Source organism: Varroa jacobsoni, unplaced genomic scaffold, assembly GCF_002532875.2.
Source record: "Varroa jacobsoni isolate VJ856 unplaced genomic scaffold, vjacob_1.0 scaffold_1200, whole genome shotgun sequence".
Lineage (NCBI taxonomy): Eukaryota > Metazoa > Arthropoda > Arachnida > Mesostigmata > Varroidae > Varroa > Varroa jacobsoni.
Window position 1 is genome coordinate 52,053 of NW_019214102.1, and position 26,061 is coordinate 78,113.

Below are 26,061 nucleotides of genomic sequence, written 5' to 3' on the forward strand. Positions count from 1 at the left end.
TAGGATGCCCTATAAGACCTCATTCTAATACGGGCGAGTTATCGGACAGGTAAACAGCCAGCTGAACGAGTAAAAAGCATTTGTTCATTATTATTTCCCATCAGTATGTAATAGCAGTGCGCTTCCGTATCTGCGGAGCGTTCAACACACGTAAACATGACCAACAATAAAACAACGAGACGTTTATATCTTATACACATGCAATGCAATACTTAGTAATATTGAAAATGTAATTATTACCTCATTCGACTCATTCACATTTACAAAACACGGATGACGACCACATGCGGTCGATTGTATTCCAATTTAAAGCCCTAATACGAGCACAGGTTTTTTTTCTGCTTCAAATCTTCACCCTGTACAGCGTGTTCCGCTTAATTGATTGAGTTAAAAGCTACCGGAAATTTCGTCAAACACAGTCGCATCGATTGGTGCTTGGCGTCTTTTGCACGATCTATCCTACATAGCAGTAACGAAACGTGCTCGTACGCTTTGCCTCGCTACGTATTGGAGTTGTTGTTTGACGTCCTTTCTCCATCTAACTGATTCAACGTCTGAGTCAGCTAACGGTTAGTACTAGAACAATTTTACTGCCAGCTGCCTGTCGGCGCTAAGAATTCGTCTATGCAATGAAAGTGGACAGATTACAGAGGGGCATTTTGCATTAACTGTCTAATCTTTTTCGGAGAGGTTCGCCTCCCTCCGAATCGACTGATAGTCGCATTGGATGTGGCTGTTGAGCATTGAAGGCAAGCAACATTCAAATAATTTTAGCTCGTAGGATCTTTTGATTGAAAGGAAATAAAGCTACAGATCAGATTAAATTGTGTTCTTCAAATGCTGCCTCAGTCGCTTTGTAGACCTCGGTACTGCTGACTGTTCTTGTTATTCATGTGTAGCAATTTAGCTCCTGTGCTTGTCCGCTGTTGTTTGGAGGCGCTCGCTGGACACACATTTCGTAGTAGTTTTGCTGACGAACAAACTGCAGAGGGCTTTACTGGCGTTGGACACACTCAACAACTAATGGAGTGATCAGACACGTTAAGCCGAAAGCAGATCATCGATTGTTTGTGAACCCAAACAAAAGTGGACTACGGAAGCAACAACGTTGTACGGCGCACAGCAAAATGTCATACCCACAGATTTCCCAATTGGAAATTAAATTTGCTTCTTTGTTTACTCTCATACCCGCTACAGTACTTGCAGATACTATGAACGGTATCGGACCCAGCCCACCACCTCATCTGAAAGGTGTTAAAAGAACGAGAAGGCCACAGAAAATAGGCGAAGTAAACGCCTCGCATACCCCGCGAGGCCGCAGACAAACCGATAGAGACAGCAGGAGTTTGACGACGCTGAGGGGCACCCGCTCTAGGTTCTGTGTTCCTTCAACACAACGACGATGACATCGCCGAAGTCCTTCGACTGAACGGGACGAAATGTAGCGGACCTGACGGCCGGGGACGGCGAAGTTCCGTTGAACCGTTCAGTCTTGAATAGGCGAAGGCCAAACTACGTTTGTCTTATTAGGGCCTAAGGGTAGTTTTGCCGCCGAATCCAGCGGTATGAGCAGGTGGAATCGCTCGACGTCAATAACAGCTCGGTTTACTGGTGCATTCACAAATAGGCGAACTACCGACTCGTTGCTGCGCCTGCCACGGCCGGTTTGCTAAAATCAAGCGTAAGTCTCTGCCGGAGTTGTTTGGCGGATAGGAAAAAGCTGCATAGAAAACTACTCCTACCAAAGGCGTATGTGCCTGAAGATGCACGTCATCTCGTTACGGTCGATAGAGCGCACATTGTTTGCCTCGCCAAATTTGCATCGATCTAATTCTCGGTTTCGTTGCATAGGGGTCCTCGTTCTCTATCTTCTGCTTCGAATGATCACTCAGTGTTTTATGCAGAAGGCATGGAAATACGCAGTCATAATACCTCCCAAAGTAATGTGAAACACATATACACTAGCAGTAGCGTATCAGGGTTGTCAATAATAACCGTGACCTTGGATGATCTTTTCGCCAGTATATATTTATTACATTGTCGAAACACTATTGACCGTTTTCAGGCAAAAACTAAGGCAGGCATTTTTCATATTTTAAAATAATATTACTGCACTAAATATGCGCGATTTTTATCGTTGACTTCTACCGTTTTTCTCAACATCGTTATCCCGTCACTGTAGAACCTCCTAGGAAAACAAGCGATTTTGGCATCTTTCCATTAAAACTAAGTTAACACCATTGAGGGAGTGCTGGAGAGACCAAAAGAGGTCCGAGCCTATTAGTGTAAGATCCGATCAATAGGGCGACTGCGTAAAAATTTCCCGTCCAAGTTCTCTCAATTTTTGCCCAATAACTAGTGTTGTAAGCGGTCTACGGTAGAACACATTTTTTCCGTTCACTCGTTCCGGTCGATCTTTTTAATGGCCTATTATTATCTTGTTGGTTGCTAACAGTAGAATTCCGAATCAATCGTTTGGCTGGGCTGGCAACAACCCAGAATGCATGGTTTTTTCAATCACATCAACTCCTTTGGTGTTAGTCTAGGCTTGTGTTTCGGGTTGTAAGGCACGCTTTCTCCAAATGGAACTGCTCGATTGTGGATGCATAGTTCCTTGACAATAACACAGGTACCTGGGCCAACTTTACTCAACTTTCATTGTAAGTTCACCCATATTTTCCGCAAATTGTTGACCACTACGAGAAGCAATTTTTACATCGAAATCTCCAGAACGAAAGTGACAGAGGCATCTTTGAGCCATTTCTTCCGATAACGCATTTTGATCATAAACAGCACACATTCTATGACCTTGGGCTATATTTGCGCCGTATCGCAAAAAGAAGATGTAGTAAATTCCTGCACAAATCTCGCTTATATTCGGGACGCTTTATGTATGTTTGAATTAGAGCATCCACTAATGTCAACACGGCTGCTGTCAAATTTGGGCTTCCAAATGGTACTAACACTATATTTTATATTATCTTATTTGAGATATATATGGTTTAAAGCTAGAAATATGGTCAATACTTTTCCGATAATAAAAAATAAGTAAATATTATATAACAAATCGTAACATATATATATGTATATATATATATTCGTTTTTATCAAGTATTCTCTCAGGTGCTTACGTGGTAATCGGTTGTTTATTTATTTGCTGCATAACACGATTCCTATACGACTCCAATTTCCAAAACCCGCTCAATTTCACAGTTCAAGTTTAATATTTCTATTACCAAATAATGTTGTACCTCGACGAGTGGATCAGCCTGCCTACTTGATCCTTATAAATCGGGTTTAAAAAGTTTCAGGAATATTCGCATGCCCCTTTTCTATCCTTTTGCTGTTCCTGAGACTGTGGTGAAGCAACATAAATAGAGAAAAATCGAAATATCTCTGTATCAACCTTTAACAACAAGTCACCCGCCGAAAATAGGACGCGTCGCCCTATTTTAAAGTCGCGCACTCGAAAAAATTTGGTACCGTATTTCACGGTTAACCACGATTTCGTCGCATTTAGATATTTGGTTCATTATACGCTTGAACGGTAACAATAAATCACCATATGAGTGCTTTTAGTGGTCAAGCGGCCACAGCCTGCTCCAGGATCGTTAACGGCTGTCATGTTATCAAACGACAGCCAGACTGCGGTTTGTAAAAGGTAAACCGAGAAGCAAGATGTTACAGACCTGCACGTTTTAATTAGATTAATTTTGTGCAGTGAATCGATGTGACAGTTGACAAGGCAGTGGAGCACGCCTCACGATGGATTCCTATAGTTTGTTTCTTCAAGAATAGATTCGGATGTGTAGCTTTTTTTAAGGCTCAAAATGATCCAAAAGTTAGAAGGTCTTCGTTTCTCCGTGTTGAATAACCAATCTAACCGGGTATTACTCTGTTTGAAGTAGGTGACACGACTAAGAGGTTGAGGGGTAGTCTAGCTAGGAGACGGGGGATAAACTGGGCCTCCCGAATGAACTGTACAATTCTATGTGAACAGAGAGATTTAGTTATAGAGGCTTCTGTGATATGATAGGACTGGTTATCAAACAGCGGACCCGTTCAAATGGCCTCTCTTCATGCATAAGATGAAGCAACAGCGATCTTCCTGATCGTACCATTGACCCTGATAGGTCGGCTCGTTCCCATCCTAGAGGAAGAAACCACAGCTTGCTTCTGTTTGGGATGACGGGCAAAAATGCGCGCTTGTATAGTGGAAAAGTGTGCCTTCAGCGAAAGGCGCCTATTCTCCTGCGATACATAACATCCATTTGGCCTTTTTACTATAACACGGTACTTAGCATATATTAATGTAGGAGTTTTTGTCTAACAGTACAGTAGTTATGATAATGCGTATAGTGATGGTGCCTGCTTAAACACATTATATTTACGAGAATAGGACGAACAATTGATATCTGCAAGAAGAAGGACTAGGACATGACTGTGCCCATCCGTAGTATCACCTACCAACGCAGTACTATAAAACCTTTTTTGATTGTCTTTTATTCGCTCCCAAGATCTGTTACTGCGGGAGCTGCACTTAACTTAACAGACAACTGCACAGTTACTCTGAGAAGTTCGATTCAGAAATTGATAACGTTTATGCCCAAGTAGCTAGCAATCTTTTCCAAAAGCGGAAATCAAATACTATCTTATATTATGAATTGTTTTATAGATCAAACATTAGCTTAGACTAGACAATGAAATCGAATGTATTGTGTGTAATTTTGTCGCCTAAGATATATACGAGGTTTTTCAAGAACAGAGTACATATCGATAGCTGTCACCGACGTACGTTTTTTTTCTGTAATATATTTAGCCTATGTTATTATAAAATCTTCTCGTTATCATTTTTATCACACATAATTGAAGAGATATTGTACATTTAGAAATTGAAACAAATATTTGACGAGCTCACTAACAGCGGACTATGAGCGGAACAACTCATCTATATATAGTCATACTGTAATAGGTGAGGCTATCATAAACAATGATCCTTATTACTGTTTATTGGTAATAATCATAATATGTACCTATAGCCACAATCGCTTTAGCTTAGTAACTGATAAAATGTGAGCTAATTATTGTTAGAGTTCTGTTCACACTTAGCGATCCGCCAGTTAATTCCACGTTAAACGCTCCACGCCCGGTCCCTGTTCAGATAATTAGAGTGTGTGTTTGTAAACAATAATCAGGGCAATTCATTTCGTTGCGTACGACGATAGGCGCTACCAGTCCATGCTTATTTCTCGAGCGCTAAAAGACTAGGAGGTTTCGTGTTCATTAATGCCGAACCTACTTAAGAATATGACGACAGCCCTTTGAAGGCGACGTTCGATTAGTGGTCTTCGATGATTAGGCTCAACATTCGCCTTACAACCAACATACGCTCCGTCAAGTGCTGCAACAACTGCAAAAGGCATACGGGATTAGGGAGAAGTTTACCAACTTCAAACAATGGCATACACGATCGCTCGCTCGCTCGTCGAGAGAGAGAGATGCGAGAGAGAGAGATGGAGAGAGAGACCGAGCAGCCTGAGACGACCGGTCGCATTCGACGAGCCAGGCGGACTCCATTGCCAGATCGTCTCACGTCGTTCGGTAACGCAGTTGGATCTCTGTTCACAGCTTTTCGCCAAAGATGAATAGACTCAATCGGGAGCGCTGATCATTCTGCTGTGATGTGATGGCGTGTTTTCCGTTAGCAACTGATGACTTACAAACCTGCAAATAGCAACTCAAATAAATGTGCTAGCTTTCGAGCGAACACTACAGATACTAAGAACTTAATTAATAACTAGTCAAGATTTCGCTGCTTTGTTACGATTTTTGACTGTTTGCCGTACTTCGTAGCAAATCATTTCTAGTTGGTCCGCAACCTCGGAGGTCGAGCAGGGCCTACCTAATCGGACAGCAGTAATTGAGATGCTATTGCCTTTTAGGAAATATCTGATCTACCGCACCGTTTGCAGTAATCTTCCATAACTACATAGCCATGGTGACGATGAAAATGACTGTGATACCAAGAAGCAAGAGCAGTCTCGACGAACTGTGCTACGAAAACAAATAGCTTTTACACGGTAAATGGTGTTCGATGGTCCCAAGAAAACCGCGTTCGATACGACCGGTGCTAAGCAGAGACGACAGAATGGCTAGAATGGTTAGCTAGCGTTGCTGTCGAGATCCATCACTCTATGATAGACATGAGTTAAGCGTTTCGTAGAAATGAACCCAGCATGAAACATTACCACTGAAAGTTTTAATACGAAAATGATACTTTCAATCCGAAAATCTGGCATCATTTCATTTTCAGTTTAGTGTTACACTTAAGAAACCAGCTACCTTTGCTCTATAATGGTAAGGACTCCCTGATCCATCAGGAACGTTAAGATTAGTCGTACTAACGATTATATATATAAAAGTAATTGTTATTACTATGTTTGTAATCCTATTCAGCTATGGGTGAATATTTCAAGCGACAGTCCGAATAGACTGTGACTGTCACAGTATAGATGTGTCCATAGAACACTCTAACCCTCAAAGAAGTGAGATGTAATACCATTTAACATCCATGCCTCGCAAAAAGGCAAGCTTAGACCCCCGCAACTTGGCCCACTTCGAAATAGAGGACTTGGAGATATATCAAAGATAAGAGGGAAGAAGGCCGGCACAGATGAAATGAAAAAAAAAAAATATTTCCATCGAGATAGCTAACGAAAGAGACCGGTCAAGGATACACTGGGCTTTCGAACAATTATGAGACGCTAAAAGATGAAGACTCTCCGGGGGCGGACGAATGCATGCTATAATCTATTCAATAAATCGTTCTTCAGTCTTCGATGAGAAAAGACACTTGAAAGATCGCACAGTTCAGTACATACCTAGCAATATATAATCTAGATCTCTAGAAATACTTGCTCGGGAAAAATACTACTGAATAATATAAAGAATCGAATACTACCTGGGTGATATTTACGATGTTGAGCTTATCAAATGAACTAGAGGTAGACGCACCGAAAGTGAGCACTAAGGCGCTACATCACAGTATGTACCTTGTTGCCTATAGTTACCGTTATAATGTGTTGAGACTATACATGCAATTGGACCAATGTATACTTTTCAATTTCAGCTACCGTAATACATTTTCATAATATGGAGAGGAAAAGGTGTTTTTAGCGGCACCATCTAAATATAACTTTGTCCGCGATCCAAAGCCTTCATTTTGTTTGTCGTGTCCTTCATACGATAAATGTACAGGGTTAAAAAATGGATACTTGCGCAAAGATAGGCGACATCGTTACAAGTTCCCAGTATCAATGTGATCAGCGGCAACAACGAGGCTTGGCCAGGTGTATAGAACCCAGACTGGTACCTGCTAAAGAGGAACTGTACCATCCGTGACACCTGGTAGACTCAACGTTAACGTTAGAAACGAGCGCTCGCTAATCAACGAGATCCGAAGAAAGCATCAACAAAGACTGTTGTAGGTTCGCTTCTTGTTAGAAACATTAAGAATGGTGTCGTATGCTCAAGCATAACTCGTTGGACAACGAGAAAAATCGATCGGCTGGACGATGAGCGCCAAACACGACACAGAAGCTGGTCTTCGCCATTGTTGTTATTATTTCGTGCGATTTTCACGCTAGCGCGTTATGGAGACGATAAAGACGCGGATGATGTCATGTCGCTGATCTTCCAGTCCATGCGAAAAGCTTCGCATCTGCATGATGCAGCAGCATATTTGTATGTTTATAATGTGTGCGTATATTGTGAGACGACAGCCATGGGGAACAGCAAGAAAGTCAGCCGGGATCAATCCGGCCAACAGTCCTATCTGTAATAGTTACATATGATGATCTTGTTCGGAACGTCGTTATCGTGTAGAGCCTCCGGCGGCCCCTGTTGGGGCCGATAGCGATAATTTGGTGTTATATTCTGTTTTATAGTACTGATTAGCGGTTACACGTTAATAAGACGAATCCGTTCAGATAGATTCTCCCAATAATACCAGTAACAGGTTATTCATGTAATACTATCTATCAATATATTGTACCCTACGATCAGTACAGCTGATATCAACTTCATAGGTCGATTTCAGGGCTCAAAATTATAGCGGAAACCTGTAGCTGGCGTCAAGCTTTGAGCTGCTCTGCTTATTCAGGCTATCACACTTGTTGTTCGTAATCAATCCATTATACTTTTGCGTGACTGTCACTTTTATAGACGTGCAGGGAGATGTCGAAGGTAGAATTCTCCAAGTGGAAGCAGTCATAACCGCGAGCAGACGAACAGGCAGTGGATCAGCAGTGATTTGAAATCACCTCTAGGACACCTTGACTGAGTGACATCCACGGTGATCAAGTAGAACGTAAAATGGAACAGGTATGCACAAAATCGATTGCTCTCGTAAAGAGAAGTCTGTGCGAGGCCATACTGCGCCCTGTTCATTGCTTTCTCTAGCAGAGTTTGCTATGCGTTCCAAAGGCTTGCGTAAGACCGGACAGATTTTATAGAGTTCCTTCTTTCGCATAGTAACTGTTTTACTATATAGAAATTAATAGATATTAGCTCGTTGTCGACTCACCGACTCATTCAGTCGAACAGAAATCTACGCGAAAGGGTACTACATATTAACTTAGATTAATTGGACTATAGGTCAACTTGCTAGAATTTAGGTGCGCGTATAATTCGGTATAAAACAATTGCACTTAGCGCGAAGGTACTGAATAAACTGTATGCTTATGCTGATAATCATAAATTTGCGAGAGATAAGTATACGATTTGTTGGATTTGGCTTGTTTTTCTAATTATATATTAAAATCATGAAACTCGATTATATATGACCTATATGAAACTCGATTCTACTTATCAGCCTGCCATAGAAAGAGCTTGTGTGGGTGAGAGGTTTTTCATGTGTATACATGGAAAAAATCCACGGAAGTTGAGGGGATAACATTAGAAATGTTGATATGTGCCAAAAGGAATATAACTCAACCTTCTTCATGATGGCGATAGTAAATCTCTTCCTTGAGGTTCTCTGGTTTGGGTGAAGATATCTTCCAAGAAGAAAACAAGAGTTTCTCTTCCCGCTTTAATAATCCGGTAGGTACGTGTTCACTGGTCACCTTGTTTCTCACAAATCCATTATGCATATCGGCTTCACCATCATGTCTATTTCACATCGGTAGCCATACATCCAGCAAATATTCGTTCATCGATCCATCGTTGTCAAGCATCATTCGTGTATCACTGTATCCAGGAACATAACTTTCGCTGTTTTTACGTATGCTGCAACTTCTTGCAGTCTGACATGAAACTGTATCACTTCTGTTAAACTTTACTCACGGTAGAGTATCCAATTCTCGTTTGTCATTACTAGTTCAAGTGTTGTAATATCAACCTTCCCTTAAATTCTGATCGAACCGAGTCGCCCGTTCTGGGCTTAGTTCCATTGCTACCGTTCACGGTCGCAGCTTACTACCTTCTGGCAGCTCCGCCGGTGTCTGTCATGAAGGAGCACTGCCAGTCGGTCCTGCAAACGCCACCATGCCCGTTTCCCACAGCCGCTACTCTACAGGCGTGCAGGTTAGCCGTCTCTTTGCGCGTTTGCTATAGCGTCCCCAGCGCCATCTGTGTGAATCAACTGAAACCTGCGCGCACTCACACACAGGCGCACACATCAATGCGCCCGACCGTAGATGGCCACTTGCATAGCACTTACAGACACACGCCGGTAGCAACCGACAGCAACTGATCTGGGCATCCATACAGCCGCTGCAGTGTTTATTGGACCGGTAGTCGAAGAACTGTAGCAGTCGGGTTTCGCCTGCTTCGGTGCTCTTTTGTCGAGCCTAGAGAGCTCAGCACGTTGTCTTCTGCAGCTCCTGCTATCGTCAGCTAGATCTACTCATGCTATTCAGAATGCTGCTAACGATGGCGTCTACTGCTGCCGCCGCTGCTATTGGTCTATCCGTGGCCATTGCCATGCTCTGCTTCACTTCGTTAGCAACCATGCAGACGGACAAGCAAAGGCAAGAAAGAGCAATGCTCCCTGCTCTTCTGATCGATGACGACTGTTGCTCTCTATCGCTCGTCTAAAGCGTTTGCTCTACTGTTTCCTTCGGTGTTACTCGTTCTCTCTTTCGTTATTGCCATCCCTTTGACGAACTGCCCTGATCGGGTCTCGAGCAGTCCGTTGCGACCGACCTACAGTCTGCTACCCCTCGATGTACCGGGGTCTTCGACGAGGATTGCTACCGCTTCAGTCAACAAAAGTGATGAAGTTGCTGTTTGGTTGCGGCAAGTTTTAGACAGCTCGGACTACGGTCCCTCGAATCCATGTGACGGCATAGAAAACGCTTGGGATGCTGTTGTGGGCAGATGCCCATAATAATGTCAACGGGTGAACGCACCCTTTAGCTGCGCAAGTTCCAGCTGGTCAACTTTTTCTTCTGTATATTCATTGCTTTCTCCTCCTCCGCTCGTTTTCCTCCCCCCCCCCCTTTGTTCCTCTTTCCTTTTGACCCTATTGAGGTATCTCCTTAATTCGCTGTGTATTTGCAAATAGCTGGTTTGCTCGTATGCTCGCACGTGTAGGCGAACGGAACCGTGCTCACGTTGAAACTCACGGGTACACAAACAAATAGACCGACTTATAAACACACACACTTGTTAATACATAAACGGACAGACGGGGAAGTCAATGGTCAAAATACATTCTTCTGGGCACACGCAGACCAATTCGCACATGAGTAGCAGAAACACCCGCGGCGTAAATTACATAGCATTGGAATAGCAGTAGCAGCATCACACGTACATTGTAAAATGTGACTACTTAGCTCGATTTATACTGTTCGTGGCCTATTAGTGTTTGTGATGGTACAGTGATGCTGTGTCGCTACCGCCAGAACAAGCAAGCAAAAATTCCCTCAGTCTAAATAAAACACAAAAAGGCTGATGAAGTGCAAACTTCTGCAGGCGCGAAACTGGAAGTACTAATCTTATTTTTAGTTTTGTCCATAAAAAAGTTTTTTTATATTGAAACGAATCTGTGCATGTCGAGGCTCAGATCGATGGCTAAACACGATCGGCCAGCAAGAGTGCCTCATATAGATAAGGCGGAAATGACCAAGTTAGAAAAATACTCGAGTGCTTTTGAAGAAGAATAGGTTAAAACTTCAATGAATGAATGAATGAGTAATGACGACGAAGTTCGATGGCGGACGTTTTCAGCAGAAAAGCTCTGCAGGAGTAGCGTCACCCGGGTTTTGTACCCTTCTATGTCCGCCGTTGCGAGAATAGAAAAAGAAAACACCAAATTAGTACAAGATAAACAGTAATAATAATAATAATCTGAGGAAGTATCTGAGAAGACCATTTAATGAGAATGAATGCCAAAGAGAGTTTATTAGTAATCAAAACGGAAAAGGAAACAAAGTATTATGTCTAAAGTTTTTGCCTTGTCTTTTTTCTGATAACGAGCGCAAGCAGTTAAATATATAATTCAGCAACAGCTTTTATAATCCTTGTAGGACTGATATAGGCGATGTCTCGACAAAATCTGTTTGGAAAGGGTCCTTGCCTCTTTCGGTTGGGATCGAAAGAGAACAGGCCAACATGTGACAATAACAATGCCAGAAACAACAATGGCAACAACAGTAATGTTGTACACAATGGGGGTGGCTTTTTGCAAAAATAATGTATAGTTCTGATGCTGAGCGTTAGCTATCGATGCGTATTTGCGACAGTAAATCTTACCGCACTGCACCGCCCTGTTCTTATAAAAAATCTTGAATTCCATTGATTACTTAACGAATGCTTAGTTATGATAAATACGGTGCAATCCGTACCGTGAATACGTTCAGCCACCCGAAGTACAACTTGAACTTGATTAAAGTTTAATCTCGATCTAAACATAGAAGCAGAGTGGCGCAGTGGAAGCGTGCTGGGCCCATAACCCAGAGGTCCGTGGATCGAAACCACGCTCTGCTAAACATTGTTTTGACAACCTCTAGTCCACTCTACAAAAACAGGTCTACAATTTCTAAACCTCAAATAACCGACGTTCATTTACTTAATATTACACTACGCATTTAAAATCAATTCCGCCGAACACGTAATAGAGTCGAATATAAAGTTTCGTAGCGGTGAATCGTACCCGTTTTAATGTCCTTTGAAATTATCGTTCAGGATTAGAAGAGGAGCTAAAGGGCATGCTGTCGAGACAAGTAAAAGACCCGATTCATTACAAAGTTTTAAGAGCAGTAAAGTCTTTGCATTAACTTTCAATACTGTTCTTTTAATGATTTATGTATGTGTAAGTTATCGTCAAAAGTACAGTATCATTTTTTCGTAATCTATATATTTCTTCTATCGTTCACTTAAGCAAGATCAGTCTTCCAGGATAGGAAAACCCTGTAACTTGAGTGAAATCATTGAGAAGCCCACATTTTTACCACAAGTTACAAGGTGTACATCATCTATTACATGTAACACCATTTGGAATGATGCGATTCCAGGTCCTAACCTTAGTTTTGTGTTCGCCGCGATAGCCCATCACTTTTGAGTAGCATGAATCAGCATTCAACCTGGAACAGATTACTTAGAAGCATTCAGGAATGAATTGGATTATAGCGTCTATCTTGGGGTCACTGGAGTAATCGAAGTTACGTTACGAAACGCTTCACAGTTTACAAGTCTATTCATTTTGTTAAAAGACATTCATTTTCACCTTTACGATGTATTAGATTGATACATAGATAGCGTCCGTCGTTCTTCGTCAAGCAGAGTGGCGCAGTGGAAGCGTGCTGGGCCCATAACCCAGAGGTCCGTGGATCGAAACCACGCTCTGCTAAGTATTTTTTTTGACAATTGCTAAACGATGCAAATTAAAAGCAAATTGCCATGCAGCTACTATCTACAGGCGGTAGCACAAGAACAAAGGTTTGTTATTTGAGTCTTTGAAATTGTAGACTTGTTTTTGTAGAGTGGACTAGGTGTTGTCAAAACAATGTTTAGCAGAGCGTGGTTTCGATCCACGGACCTCTGGGTTATGGGCCCAGCACGCTTCCACTGCGCCACTCTGCTTCGATGGGTACCTCGAGATTAAACTTTAATCAAATTCAACTTGTATTTCGAGTGGCTCAACGTATTCACGGTACTGATTGCGCCGTATTTAGAAAGAATCCAATTACACAGAAAAGTACATTATATCTATAGAACTGCGATGCGTCGAAAAATAACAACTGCAGGTTAATGCACAACCATCTACGCTAACTATTGGGTTAAGAATGTGACGTATTTCCTATACAACATGTGGGATTGGGACAAACTTTTCAAGTTTCGTAGCACATGTATCGGAATACACGGTTTTCTCTATTGTAGCTTCACAAAAATTGTATTCCAGTTGGATTTTACCGAAACAAGACTCCCCAACGTAACTATCTCTTTTTGCATAATCAAACACTTCACCATCCTCGAAGTCTATAAATCGAGCAGAACACGATTCAGTCTACGAACCGTTGGTGCCGACCTCAAGCGATCAGGATAGGGGCTCAGCGATTAATGAGCTCCTAGTCTCGAGTCCGAATCCGAGGGTCAGAATTTTTTACAAACGTATTTAGTTCATGTCTAGTCACTACTCGGGTACGCGCGACACGTCAATAACAATATATTGCTATAGTATGACCTTTCATCGAGCATAATGTTCCTAATAAGATATTACAGATGCAAAGCCAAGCACGATGGTTTCATATCGTGCCTTTTCTTTACTAGGCTTTTTTACAATAGGCAATCTGGTGACACAGAGCTTATTAAATACGTTATTGTTTCTAATTACAGTGGCAAAAAATCATTGACGAAAACTTAGCTCGAGGTCTTCGCAGAATGGTCAAGTTTTCTGAATCATAAGGACTCAAGCAAGGACGTGTCGACCTTTCATGCATCTTAAGTGTCAGGCTTCTCTTCATCCTTTACGAACAGGTGCAAAAGTTAAGAACAAATGTGCTTGTTCGTCTGGCTGATTCTACTACGAGATGCTGATATTATCTCTCGGCATATGTTCAGACATGTTGTTTTACAGCCTGTTTATTGGCTACCAGGAAAGTTGCTACAAGGGGTTACTGATCGTCTTGAATTTGTATTGTAGAGAAATGATGTAAAAAAATTATTTCAGAAGTGCATTGCCTAACTTCACTAACTCTCACTGTTTGTATATCATTTGAAGCAGTTGATATCGTTTGCCTACATGTGGTATTTGACCGCCCACCACGAATGCTCACTGAAACAGCAGCGTAAGGTATAGTTTTGGACTGCTGCTTATCGTCTATCGCTCTATATAGTAAAAATCCCAATAACCGTGAGCATCGCTGCAGTAGAGATGGCGCTGCGTTGTGCGCTGTTCAAACGAATGAAACGACATCTCAGGCATCGATTCTGGCTCAGTTGGTCCTATAAAAATTCAAAACAAGAGAAACCGCAATCAAATGAATACGCTATTGACGATCTTGTCCTGCACACGTGTATGACGCGTGTGTCTGTCTTATGGAATGAATGGTAAATGTGGTACGACTGTTCGAGCATCCTTCAGATGAGCTCGATCGCTGCCGCGTGTACCGACATCCGCTAATGGCCTGCTAGACATGAGTGTTTGGCAGCATTATCACCATTTACCATATGGATGTACACTGTAGTATTGTTTTTTATATTTACTTTTTTTGAATCTTTAGTAACGCAATCTGTCGGAGTGCGGTAAATGTACGGAAAGGACCTTTTTTCGCAGGTGAGGAAAAATGCGCCTTGCGTCCGCCGACATCGTTGGAGGTACACTTGAGGTGCAGTCGAATCGTGAATGATGCGCGGCAATCAAAAGATGATTAAGTATTCAAATATTTATTAATATATAGGTCAACAGCAGTAGCCATATACATAATAGGCATCAATCTACTATATCCAGGTGAATGAGGCTTTCTGGTTGGCTTTATGAGGCGGTTTTGTTTCCCTGGTGTTTTTTTATGTTGCTCTCCTTTAGACGATTATCTAGAGAAAAAAATACGCTTGAAACAAAGCGCTGCTAACCAACATGAGGCCGATTCAGCTGAAAAAGGCTTTTCAATTGCCTTTTCGCTGGGCAGCTCAGTCTGCTCCTAGATATATTATGTGTCTGATACGCGCTAATCAGTGTGCTATGGTTCCAGCGCTCACTTACGTTGAAACCTGCGCTGTAATACACTAGCAAAGGAAGATTCGCTGTTTCCTTGATGCTACCTAGCCGATTGCACACATACACACACAAACATATATATACAGTTATGAGAGCTACCTATACAAAAACAGCAGAATAAACACCTTGTAAGGCCGTTCTCTGTATAGGGTCATTAGCCTATGAAGAAATAGCACAGCACAACACGCCAACGAATGCCATACAAATAGAGACTATCTGACAAAAGGAACGGACCTGTCGCTCTGTTTGATATTATGCGAAGGTTTGTCGCATGATATCTCCGCGGATTCACAAATAAGCCCACGTAGAATTCAGCTTGAAATGATCGGTAAAAAAGTTCAGAGGCGTAGATTGCCTCTGAAGGTTCAAACGTAGAAGTACAGGTAGGTGACTTTCGTATAAAGTAGACAATAGGTGATTTTCGTAATTGCCATCTTTCTTCGCCTTCCATACGATACGGAGCAGCGACATGCATACGACGCCCACATATGGCAGTCACGTCATGCTCTGACTTTTCAGACACATATGCTGCCTGTCGGACAGATTCTTGCCTATCTGCAGACCCTTGGCTAATTACATGAGTACATAGCAGCATATTGTGCTTAAGAGGCGCTATGTTACGTGTCACGAAATCAGGTGATAGAACACGCAGTAGCGGAACGCTTTGTTCGGGCGCTTAGATCTCTGATTGATATTGCTACATTAAGCGAAATACTGTACAGGCTAAAAGCATCTCTGATAATCTGGCAAACGTTAATAGCAGAACGTACACGTCGCGTTTCGCAATGGAAGGCAGGTTTCATTAAGCTGTTCTCGTTAAGAACTGGATATATAGATACGATCTCCTTTGTATTGTTTGACGTAAGTGAATATGTTTTTATTTATAAAACTGAACCCTTAGAGATTCATCATACACCGTTTCGACATTTTTCTAAGTATAAATGTAATATTTGGGAAAATACGCTGTTTACTGTTATTTGTGCTATAGACAAACAATTGTAGTGTTACACATGTCATGGACCAAATTGGAAAACGTTCGGAAGATGGCGTGGGTGGGTTACGGTGGATGATGTATATTGAATGCAAAGCAGGCGCGTAAGGTAGAGATTACCAGTCCTATGTCCTATGTCCTTGGTGAAGTGTACAGAAGGCTGAGTCACTCGAGCTAATTAAGAAACTGGCCAAGTGTTAGTTTTTTAAATATACAATTTTCTGTTGGAGCCAAATAATCGGGACGATGCTTTTCAGCAATTGAAGTAAGCAATGGCCTGATAAAATGAATACCCAGGTCTCCTTCAACTTACGTTTTCATTCTAGAATTAAACAAATTTTTTTTCCTTAAAACAAAAAGATTATCTGTTCGTCGTACGTTATCATTCCCACTACATCCCTTTTCATACCTTTTATCGCTTTTTTTATTATTATTATTATTATGCCTTTAAACATGTGATTTTAAAGTCGTTCAGTTTCTAAACTGTGATTGATTGAAACAAGAGTTTTTTTTTTTTTTTTCTTTTCGCAAATGGTGTGCATCTGCATGCATTACATATTTTTTTTTTATATAACCTAAACATCATTAAGAAGTAGTCAAACTTATTAGCGCACAATAAGAACAGAAAGTTGTTCGTTTTAAGTTAACCATTCCATCCAAATTCAGTGACGGTTTCTCTGTTTCGAGACGTACGATGTCTATCGATGGTATCATTACTTCCCCTCTGTTTCCCTTGATGAAATAGAGGGGAAAGAAAATCTAACACTTTCTAAACAAATCCTCCAAGTTTGTTCGGTTAGCCGTCTATTGCCTCCACACATGGTGTGACGACACACTATGACGGGACGGTGCTGTGAAATGCAGCAGTAGAGCTAAATAGAGGTATTATTCTTTGTATTTTCATCTGAATATGAACTCATTTATTTATTTGTGTTAAACGTGCAACTTCAGAAGTCGCGTACCTCAGAAAATCACAAGAAATAAGTTAGGTACAGGGGGCAATCAACAGGAGTGCCAAGCCTTTGAAGATTCCAGTGAAGAGCCAATTTAAGGACGTGTGCTGCCAAGATTTCATCTTGTATAGATTTCAAGTCCTCTGAAGCGTGGAGAGGATAGGAGTTCTCAAGGGTTTTCAGGTATTCTCGCATAGTTAGACAGAACGACACCTCTCACGCGAGTAAAGAAAGACGAAAATCTACAAATAAAGTAGCCAGCACAAACAAACGACAAGATTGCACAAGCTCAACGAGAAGAAACGACCAAAACGCTTGATAAGCGCTACATTTATACATGTTTTTCTTATGGGTTCAGCTGTACCGTGCACCGCCGCCATACAACGCAATATGTCGCACTTTTACTACAGTTTTCGTACCATGCAATTTCCTCCGGCTTGTCTTGTCGAGCAGTGTCATCAGTAAACAGTAAAATATGAGAGTTGCGTCCAACCACTTTGGTCAGAGTAACAAGTTCGCTGGCTTGTCTTGCTCAACTCAGCCTATCTTAGCCTCCAGCGTTTCTACGTCGACTTGCATCTATCTCGCCCACACCCTTTTTGTCTGGGACTAGGTGCGATCCGGCAGCAGTAACACAACAAGACCAAGAGGCGATCTGGGCTTTGGTAGGAACGATGTACATGGCGCAGGCTTCAGCATACCACCTGTTCCGGCTTTTGAACGAAAAAACAACATCTGCGTTTTCTTCGTCCACAGTATTTTGCTGTTCGTCTCGTTGCAGCGAGGCCTACATCGCAGATGCTGCCGTCCTCCTCTTCGGCCAAGTGTTGACAGACGGCCTCGTTTGAACCAGGACCCGCTCTCATTTCCCCGTTCTGCTCAGAGATCTGGCATAAAAAGAAATTTTCGGGTTCTATTGCTGCGCTTGCTAAGGTGCTCGAATGCAGTTGGTCTACTTTTGGCCACCTACTGGCGTTGCGCTCCTGCCTTGGCCAAGTGTCAGTCCTGTGGGGTTTGATGGAAACGGGCCGAAGGCCAGATACGACGCGGCGACGATACTGTTGACTTGGGAACGACTGGTGTATACGTTTAATAGCGTATCTATCATTTTGTCTCTATGAAATACGCCGATGAGGCGTTACTATCAGCGTCTGCCACAGGTGCCATTATAAAATTAGGCCTTCATGAGCTAAATAAGCATAAAGAACGCTCCAATAAGCTAAACAATAGTAACGTTGTGGTGAACGAAAAAACTTCGCCATGCGCTTTTTCGTATCGTCAATGGGGCATTTCTTAGAATCGAACGAAAAAAGAAAAGAGCTGTTACATTTTAGGGACTAGGATCAAACGATACTTGTTTTCTCTGTACTGGGACAACCGTATTTAATTTAGATTATGTCTTTATGTGTAATATTGAATGGGGCTTTTGCTGTATTTTGTAAGTACTGTCCCGTCCAGATACGACATCGACGCCCAGCGTTGAGCGGTATTTCCCTAACGTAAACTCATTATAGGGATAATCCTTTTTCAGAATGACGAGACAACTTTAGTGTAGAGCACACAATTACCTCGTTGTTGTATTTGTTTATTTTTTTGGACGCGTTGGATATGTGGATCACTACATAGTCGTGGAATCGGCTATGCTCAGTAATTAATGAATGTTTGATATTCATTAATCAGCGATGTCCTTCGTGGTTTGTCCTTTTATTGAGAGGCCCAATAGTTGTGAAGCTGATATCCATATCAACGGGAATAACTGTCACTTTAGCATTCTGCGGTTTGTTGGATTTTTAACGTTGTTTGTTACTGTTTTTAGCCGTGTACGTTCTAGTATAGAGGAAACTGTTCAGTAACTTCTTAGTCGCCGTTCATGTTTGACATAACGCTCGGCTCGTATCCCTACAAAGATACTGCAAATACCTTCCATGAAACCCGCAATACTGCACCAAATACCACAAACTGTTACTAACTTATTGAATAAACAGTAGTAGATCGACACCGCTGTTTTTGTTGTCGATACAAACGGTAAATGCGGTCGCCCGTGGTCACAAACTGGCGGCGACGCCGCAAGCGTTATATCAAGGGATTTGCAAGGTCTCGAAATAAATGTAGGAAACGGGCCGAAAAGAACACATAAATGCTCATAAAATATGTGACACTTAAAAGAATGAGAACATTGACAAAACGGATTCTTCCATAAACCAGACCATAAACTCTTCGGATCCGTTAAACACAAAGCGGGTAGATCATTCGGAACGTTGTTTGTCGACAATAAATCTGCTTGAAATTGTAGCGATGTTGTTTATTCGATTGGGAAAAGCCACCACACACCTTAGGGTGTGTCTTTCATGTCTTATGTCCTGCTTTTAGATTAATTCGACGGTCAACAATAAATATTTAACTATTCTAAATTGTATGCATGTAGAAATAATTGTAACTTCTATACTACTCTTATGATATAGCACTGGTATCCATTCGATTTTTAAAATATACGCAGTACCGGTGAAGGTTTGTAGATTCATATTAACATAACTTATCAAGGGTCTGTCTTAGCAGCTTTTTTGTACATGGCTGTTTCGTCATACGCTACTTCGAATAACGAGACAATTACTTGAGTGAGGGTTTAATGTCTCAAACGCGCAAAACCTAAGCTTCTCTGATGGTCTAGTGGTACCTCTTCTATTTAGGGAAATTTGTGAGGTGAGGATTTAAGTTCGAAGCACACATAATTTGTTTCGTGCTGGCAATAGCCAGTTGTCTAAAGCAGTGCGTAACAATAGTACCAAACGACTGGAACTTGAAAACCAATTTAAGGTCTGTAGTGTTCCTTCAATTATTCTTATCATTCGCGTCAATATGCTACTGTAATCTATTCGATTGTTCTTTCAGGATGAGTTTTGCTTTCTGCTTATCTAGCTATTTTCGATCCTACTATAGCTGGGTTATGTAGATTATCCGTACAAAACGGTTAATCATCTAATGGGGTGAGTTGTGAGATCCGTTGCGGGGTTACCCATCTTCGACAAATTCTTCTCGTAGCAAGTAATGAAATTCGTTCCAATTAATGGCCTGAATAGGTTCTCCACATACCTGTTTCGTAGCTCAGCTCTTTGAATACGGTTACCATTACCCCACGTAGTCTTATCTGTCTCTTTTTTATTTTTTACTTTGACTTTCTTTCCTACCTTATTTTGTACTTCAGCACCTATTGCCTCAAATCGTATTGTTAGGTTTCTTTTTTCTTTCTACGTCTATAAACGTTGCAGCTTCAACCAGGTATGGTTCTATGTCTGAAAGAGGGCATTTTCACCTATTTCTACATCGCCTTCGATGCAGCGGTTCAGGCTAAAGAAATACCCCACAAATGGAAAATACTGTTTTATTCGAAACTGGTTAAATCCGGCGGTGCTACCATTTTTTTGGTGTTTTGTTGTTCACGCTTCTTATATATAGATACTTCTCTGTCACGTTCGACTCGAAGCTGCTTCTACTGGTTTGGCTAACTGACAGGTAAGTTAGATGGTCTGTTGTAGTAGTCCTGTGACTCTTAATTCTCCTGCGTGTTTTAAGCGTGACATAACTTCTCTGAATCGGTAAAGCAACTTCGGACATATTGCATTTGAATTTCATAGGCTGTGTAGTATTGTTTTCTTGGAGCTTGGGTTTTTCTGGAAATCGTTTTCTGGTCCGCTGGCTATTTTTATTACCGCCCTCTAGAGTATTGTCCACTAGGCATATCCGTATTTGCTGCAGCTGTTCAAACATAACCCTGTTATTGGATCCTTTGAAAAACAAAGCACGCGCCATCCTCTTTCATTCACGCATTGGTTTCAGTACCTTTCATTTCAGACAACTGACACCCGTTTAGATGCTCCAGACCCGCCCTGTCTAGCCGTGTCAACGTCCATCGTTTGAATGTTTTTAGTTCACCATTTAATCCTCTAAGTTTATGTTCATTAGCAAAGCCGCAGCACTAACCGGTAGTAGGCCGCAATTACTAGGACCCCGTGATAGTGCTGTGGTAACGTGTCTACCTACTAAGCCAATTCATGAGATAGTTCAGGTCCGAGACTGTGTGAAGGTCTGTTCTAGATTAAAAAGGATGGTTAGCCGTTTGGGACAACGCTTGGCATTGGCAGTTATATTGTGGTCGCTTCTAGCGGGCCCCTGTCGCTGCTTTTTTTGCCGGCTTTGTGATCCGCTCCACTGCAGCGGATGTTTGTATTGATACCCAGTTTTCCTTGGTCACATGCCTTTTTCAGTGCGTCCAGGAGTTGACCAACGAAGAGTCCAACTTCTCTCATGACTTGCGCCTAATCCAAAGTATACTCCGTGTTCCATATTTTGTGACAAGCCCGTTCGATCGTCGATTTGACCGACGAGGCGTCACACTGGGTGCTGGTATCGTGCGGCGATTTCATCATTTCTCGACTGGAGTCTTCAGTTGCTGCTTTTTTTCTTTACAGTATTAGCCACGGAATTGGTTGGGTTTCCTCCATTTCAACCTTTTTCTGCCACTGTGGATATACTCATTAATCCAATTCGGCCTAAGCGTCGGATATTTATATGGTACTTGCACTAGGCATAGTTCAGGCTTATATATTTCTATCGTGCGCTTTTTCATGCAGGCCTGACGTTATACCCAATTGTAGTAGTCGGAGTTAACGTCAACCTCCGAGGAGTTAATATCTTAGCTGTTTTTCGCAGTTTGAATAGCGAACGGACATTTTATTGATCATCTTTTCGCATCATATTTCGCAAACGTCTAAACTATTTACTTATATTCATTTTATCCGCCCCAGGTCTGCTTTCATAACTTCCATTATCGGCCTTCAATCTACACGACTCCCTACGTGTGCCGCTCTGGGAGCGTCAGCGGCTCTGCTTTCGTTTTGCTATTAAAAAAGTTCTCAGCGTGTACGAGACAGTAACGCGAGTATAAGGTTCACTATTTATCAGCTGTTTTGCTTGCTGCGGAACCTCGTTGCTGCAACAGCGAATTCGCCGTTATTTGTTGCGGCCCACATGTCTTCAATTTTTCCTCCGCTTTGTTTGAATAATGCTGTTAATAGCTCTTCCAATGTAAATCCAGCGAAAACCAATCAAAAGATCTGATCCTACTGAAATTCGAAGTTTCAACGCCACTGGGCGGAACAGGAGACCAAGTCCATTCACGGGCGAAGACACCTCTCCAAGCTTCGCCGTCTCGCGAAGACTTTGAATGAGGCACAGACGGATCAACAAGTGCGAGGAACGCTCGAGTCTAAAAGTTTGCCCTGACAAAGGGGCTACGACGGGATGCCCCGTTTATGAAGATATCCTTCTTGGCTCGATGGCATGACCATCGCAACCATTGCAGTACTGCTGCAACAGCTGCCATAGAAATGACGTTGGTAGCAATGTGCGATTGAGATTCGGAGTTTCCGTTAAGAGACTAGTTAGAGGAAGCAAGTTGGCTTTGATTCACTCGACACTTTAATAGAGATCCTTTTTTCCAAGGAGAGCGAAAAGGACATTTGTGGCCTGGGGAAATCAGTTCATTTTCCGAAGGCGCCGTTTCTGTTTGAAACAGAGAGAAACAGGCCACCAGCCAGCTATTTGCGTTAGTTCATAGCTGTTGGAACGCTTTTAACCACCCAGAACGTTCTGTCCTAATACCGACGCGGCCCTACGACACTTTCTCGAAGGTTTATCTGAGAGTGCACAACAGTTGCTATGCCACCCAGATTCAGTTGTCCGGTTTAGCATCCGTGCTATATAAATTAGACGGATAGTCTTCAACAGCACGATCCCAACGGGAAGAAGGAAACAGCGAACGATATTCGTTGTAAGGTGGAAGAAAGATAGCGAATACTGACTGCTAACAAACATGCTACTTTCCGGCTATTTCTTCTACAACTGGTCAAGGCTCACCCGAAAAGAAGATAGTACTTTCGTATCGCTGTGGTCGTTATCGCTTTAGTTATTGTCCCTGCTGCCGTTCGTCGAACAGACGAGTGCTAAAAGTCCTTTTTAGAAGATCCCTGTGCCGCGGCTACGAGTAATGTTACAAATAAAGCTAGCCATTAGAGATAGACGAAGGCGTTCAAGCTGAGGTTGAGAGAACAGCGATGGGTGTTCAGACGTATCGTTGTTTGTTGCGATCGGTCAGAGACGGCTGCAAGCGAAAATAGAACACACTGTATTGCACCCGTATTCTGCAGTGTATGACTGTGATACGAAACAAACTCCACAAGAGGTCTGTGCTTTATTTTCGACTCACAAGGCCGAGACACTGCACGCTCGTGATAGATGCATCTGCCCATTTACAGGGATAGCGTCACAAACACGTACACTTTCTATGCGTGTGCGTATTTTTACTGTAGTTCTCTTATGCGAAAAAAACGCCCTACATATAGCTTGCGTTTCTCTTTTAATCTTCGCACGACGGGTTAACAAGTAATAAGCTTCGAAAATGGTATAGGAAAAAGTGAGTCAAATTAGAAGTACAAAATAGAATCTGTTTAAACAAACATCAGTGATACCCATACGCGCACTTAATCCGGTGGAATGACGCCCAGCGGCGTACGGTGCAAATGAAAAAAGAACGCCGTTCTCTTAAACAACCCTTTGGTGCCTCACCATCAAATTGTCACGATATTCCGAAAAGCTCGTGTCACCGTCACCGTCACCCTCTAGGTAAATGCATTGAAGCCGGCCCGTCCGCAGCAGGCAAAAGGAAATCAGACAAAAGCTTCGCTTGAAAAAAAAGCCGATTCAGCCCAGTAACGATAGGAAATTTGGACCCGTTCGTAATCCAACTCTCTCTCTCTCCATTCAGAAGGGGCTTCGTACAGCCAAGTTGGAAAACAACTACAGATAGAGCCGAATATCACAGACTGGAGGAAAGTCTACTCAACCAGATTACCGATTGTATCGTGAAGCTGTAACGTTCGAAGTGAGATTCTGTTCATTCTTTTGACGTTTCTGCGCCATGGAAGAATCGTTGGTTTCGGTTTTATCTTCGAGGGTTTGTTGACCCCAGTTGAATGTATGCCGTGTAAGAATCCGCTAGAAGTTCAACACAGTGGGAATTTAGCGTAATTTCGTTTAGTGAAAGGCACATTGGATAGGGCGCAGGACAAGTCAAGCCTAACGCTGAGTTCTGCTTACGAAAAGCAGCTCAAGAATGCCTTCCACAGAAAGCCTATAGTAACAACTCAATGTACAAGGTCGCTTTGGCTTTTTATGTAGTTAGCTTCGTGCTGCACAACAGCTAAACTATATGCGAGAGAATAGAAGGCAGAGATCCGTACGCGGTCGAAGCATGTCGACAGGCGAGTGCTTTAAAGACAAGACGAGTGGAGAATATACTAGGGGAAACGGCAGTACGAAACTTTGAAATTTATGTAACAGTTACCGTTCGTCAAAAGCCGTAAATAGGTCAGAGCAGAAGGTATGCGCAATCTTTTTTTTGCAGACATAATGAAACAAATAAGTAAAACTCGGCCCTACATTAATGTGAAATTCATCTTACTTTCAAAGTCTACTATTTTGAACGAATTAAATCGAGGTAATCTAAGCGGTAGTTCGTGGGCAAGGTCCCGTTGTCTCGGTAAAAAAAGACCTACCTCAAAGCAAAGGAGACGATAATTACACAATATACATGGTCATCTTGTTGACAAACAAGAAGATTATTGGTCGTTAACAGAATGGCGTAAGCTTTGGCAAGATGAGCTATTTGCACAAGTGAAGTCTCGATAACACAGGGAAATCAGTGCTTCAAATTGAGTCGTATTGCGTCGAAGCGGACAGTAGCAGAGTGTTAGTCAGCCTTTGCCGAAGAATCAATAAAAACGTATATCTAGCGTAATGTGTTAGTAGTATCTTATCTCTACAACAGCAGTAGCAATTCACTATTACTATAGGCAGATTCTAGAATTGGATTCGGTGTAGCAAGATGTTTCTATACCAATCTCTCTCTCTGTTTATGAGATTGCATGCTTCGAATTTTCTGTGTAAAGGATTTTGGCTGGGAGGATAGTTGGCGGAAGAGGTTAGAAAATGGCGTGGCATTTCTAAGAAAAAATTCAACATTATTGAATGATAGAGTGAATGCTGTTGCGCCCCTGTGCGTCAACAAGCAGACGGCAAGCTTTGATGGACTGAAACAATAAGCTTTTTGTGTTACCAGAGCGATAAATAAACTATATACTGCGTGTGAATAAAAAAGGGCATTTACCTAGTTTATATGTATGTTCAGCTAGAAAAATTAACTAAAAAATCACGTGTCCAACACCTCACAGGACGACAGAACTCATACAGCATAAATATTTAGGACACAATCATCACACGAAATATTATAGCCATAAATAGTAGAAAAATCGACATAGAGCTTAAGTCTTACTTTCTTATGGAGCTAAATATATAGTTGTTATGCCGCAGCATGAACAAACATTAGATTTTAGGTAATTCAATGGACAAAAAAGAACATGTATTTCGCTACTATAGCAGGAAATTATTAGAAGTACGGTTTATTAATTATTTTTTCTTTCTAAAGTTTCCTGTGCTTCAGCGAATATACGCGCTTGAACTTCTTTGACTTATTACTACATATTACCTCTTTAAGTCCTTCTAAACACCTTATATTTTTTTCCGTATGATTTTCACGAACAAAAGCGTCATCACTGGTTCTAGCACCGCACATATGCAGATTAGATAATATTGTACTGCAGAACGATAATTGCATAAATTACGCATACAGTGACGGCATCTACTCATGGATGGCAATCGACACAAAGGTACGTTATAAAACGAGCCTGACACTGTTCCAGGTCCGCAGCACCTCACTATATAGCAGGCAAAAATAACATCTAGAATATAATAGAAAGGTTAAAAGGATCTGCGTTTGAACAAAA

General features: G+C 41.9%; 1 protein-coding gene and 3 non-coding genes across 6 annotated transcripts in view; 2 read left to right on the plus strand and 2 right to left on the minus strand.

Moving 5' to 3' along the window:
* The window catches only part of p130CAS (Serine_rich_CAS and FAT-like_CAS_C domain-containing protein p130CAS), a 108,748-nt gene that overhangs the window by 51,808 nt on the left and 30,879 nt on the right, over positions 1-26,061 (minus strand). Inside the window, exon 1 of one of the 3 annotated variants that reach the window (XM_022845852.2) lies at positions 8,996-9,540. The exons of the other annotated variants lie outside the window; for them this stretch is intronic. Within the exon in view, the coding sequence (XP_022701587.1) occupies positions 8,996-9,004 (9 nt within the window). The 5' untranslated portion in view covers positions 9,005-9,540. Of the gene's footprint in view, positions 1-8,995; positions 9,541-26,061 lie in introns of those variants that run through there. 3 annotated transcript variants of the gene reach the window in all.
* On the plus strand, positions 11,920-11,991 carry TRNAM-CAU (transfer RNA methionine (anticodon CAU)). Its single transcript has one exon. It is a non-coding gene; the product is annotated as a tRNA-Met (tRNA).
* TRNAM-CAU (transfer RNA methionine (anticodon CAU)) lies at positions 12,782-12,853 on the plus strand. Its single transcript has one exon. It is a non-coding gene; the product is annotated as a tRNA-Met (tRNA).
* On the minus strand, positions 13,015-13,086 carry TRNAM-CAU (transfer RNA methionine (anticodon CAU)). The gene has a single exon. It is a non-coding gene; the product is annotated as a tRNA-Met (tRNA).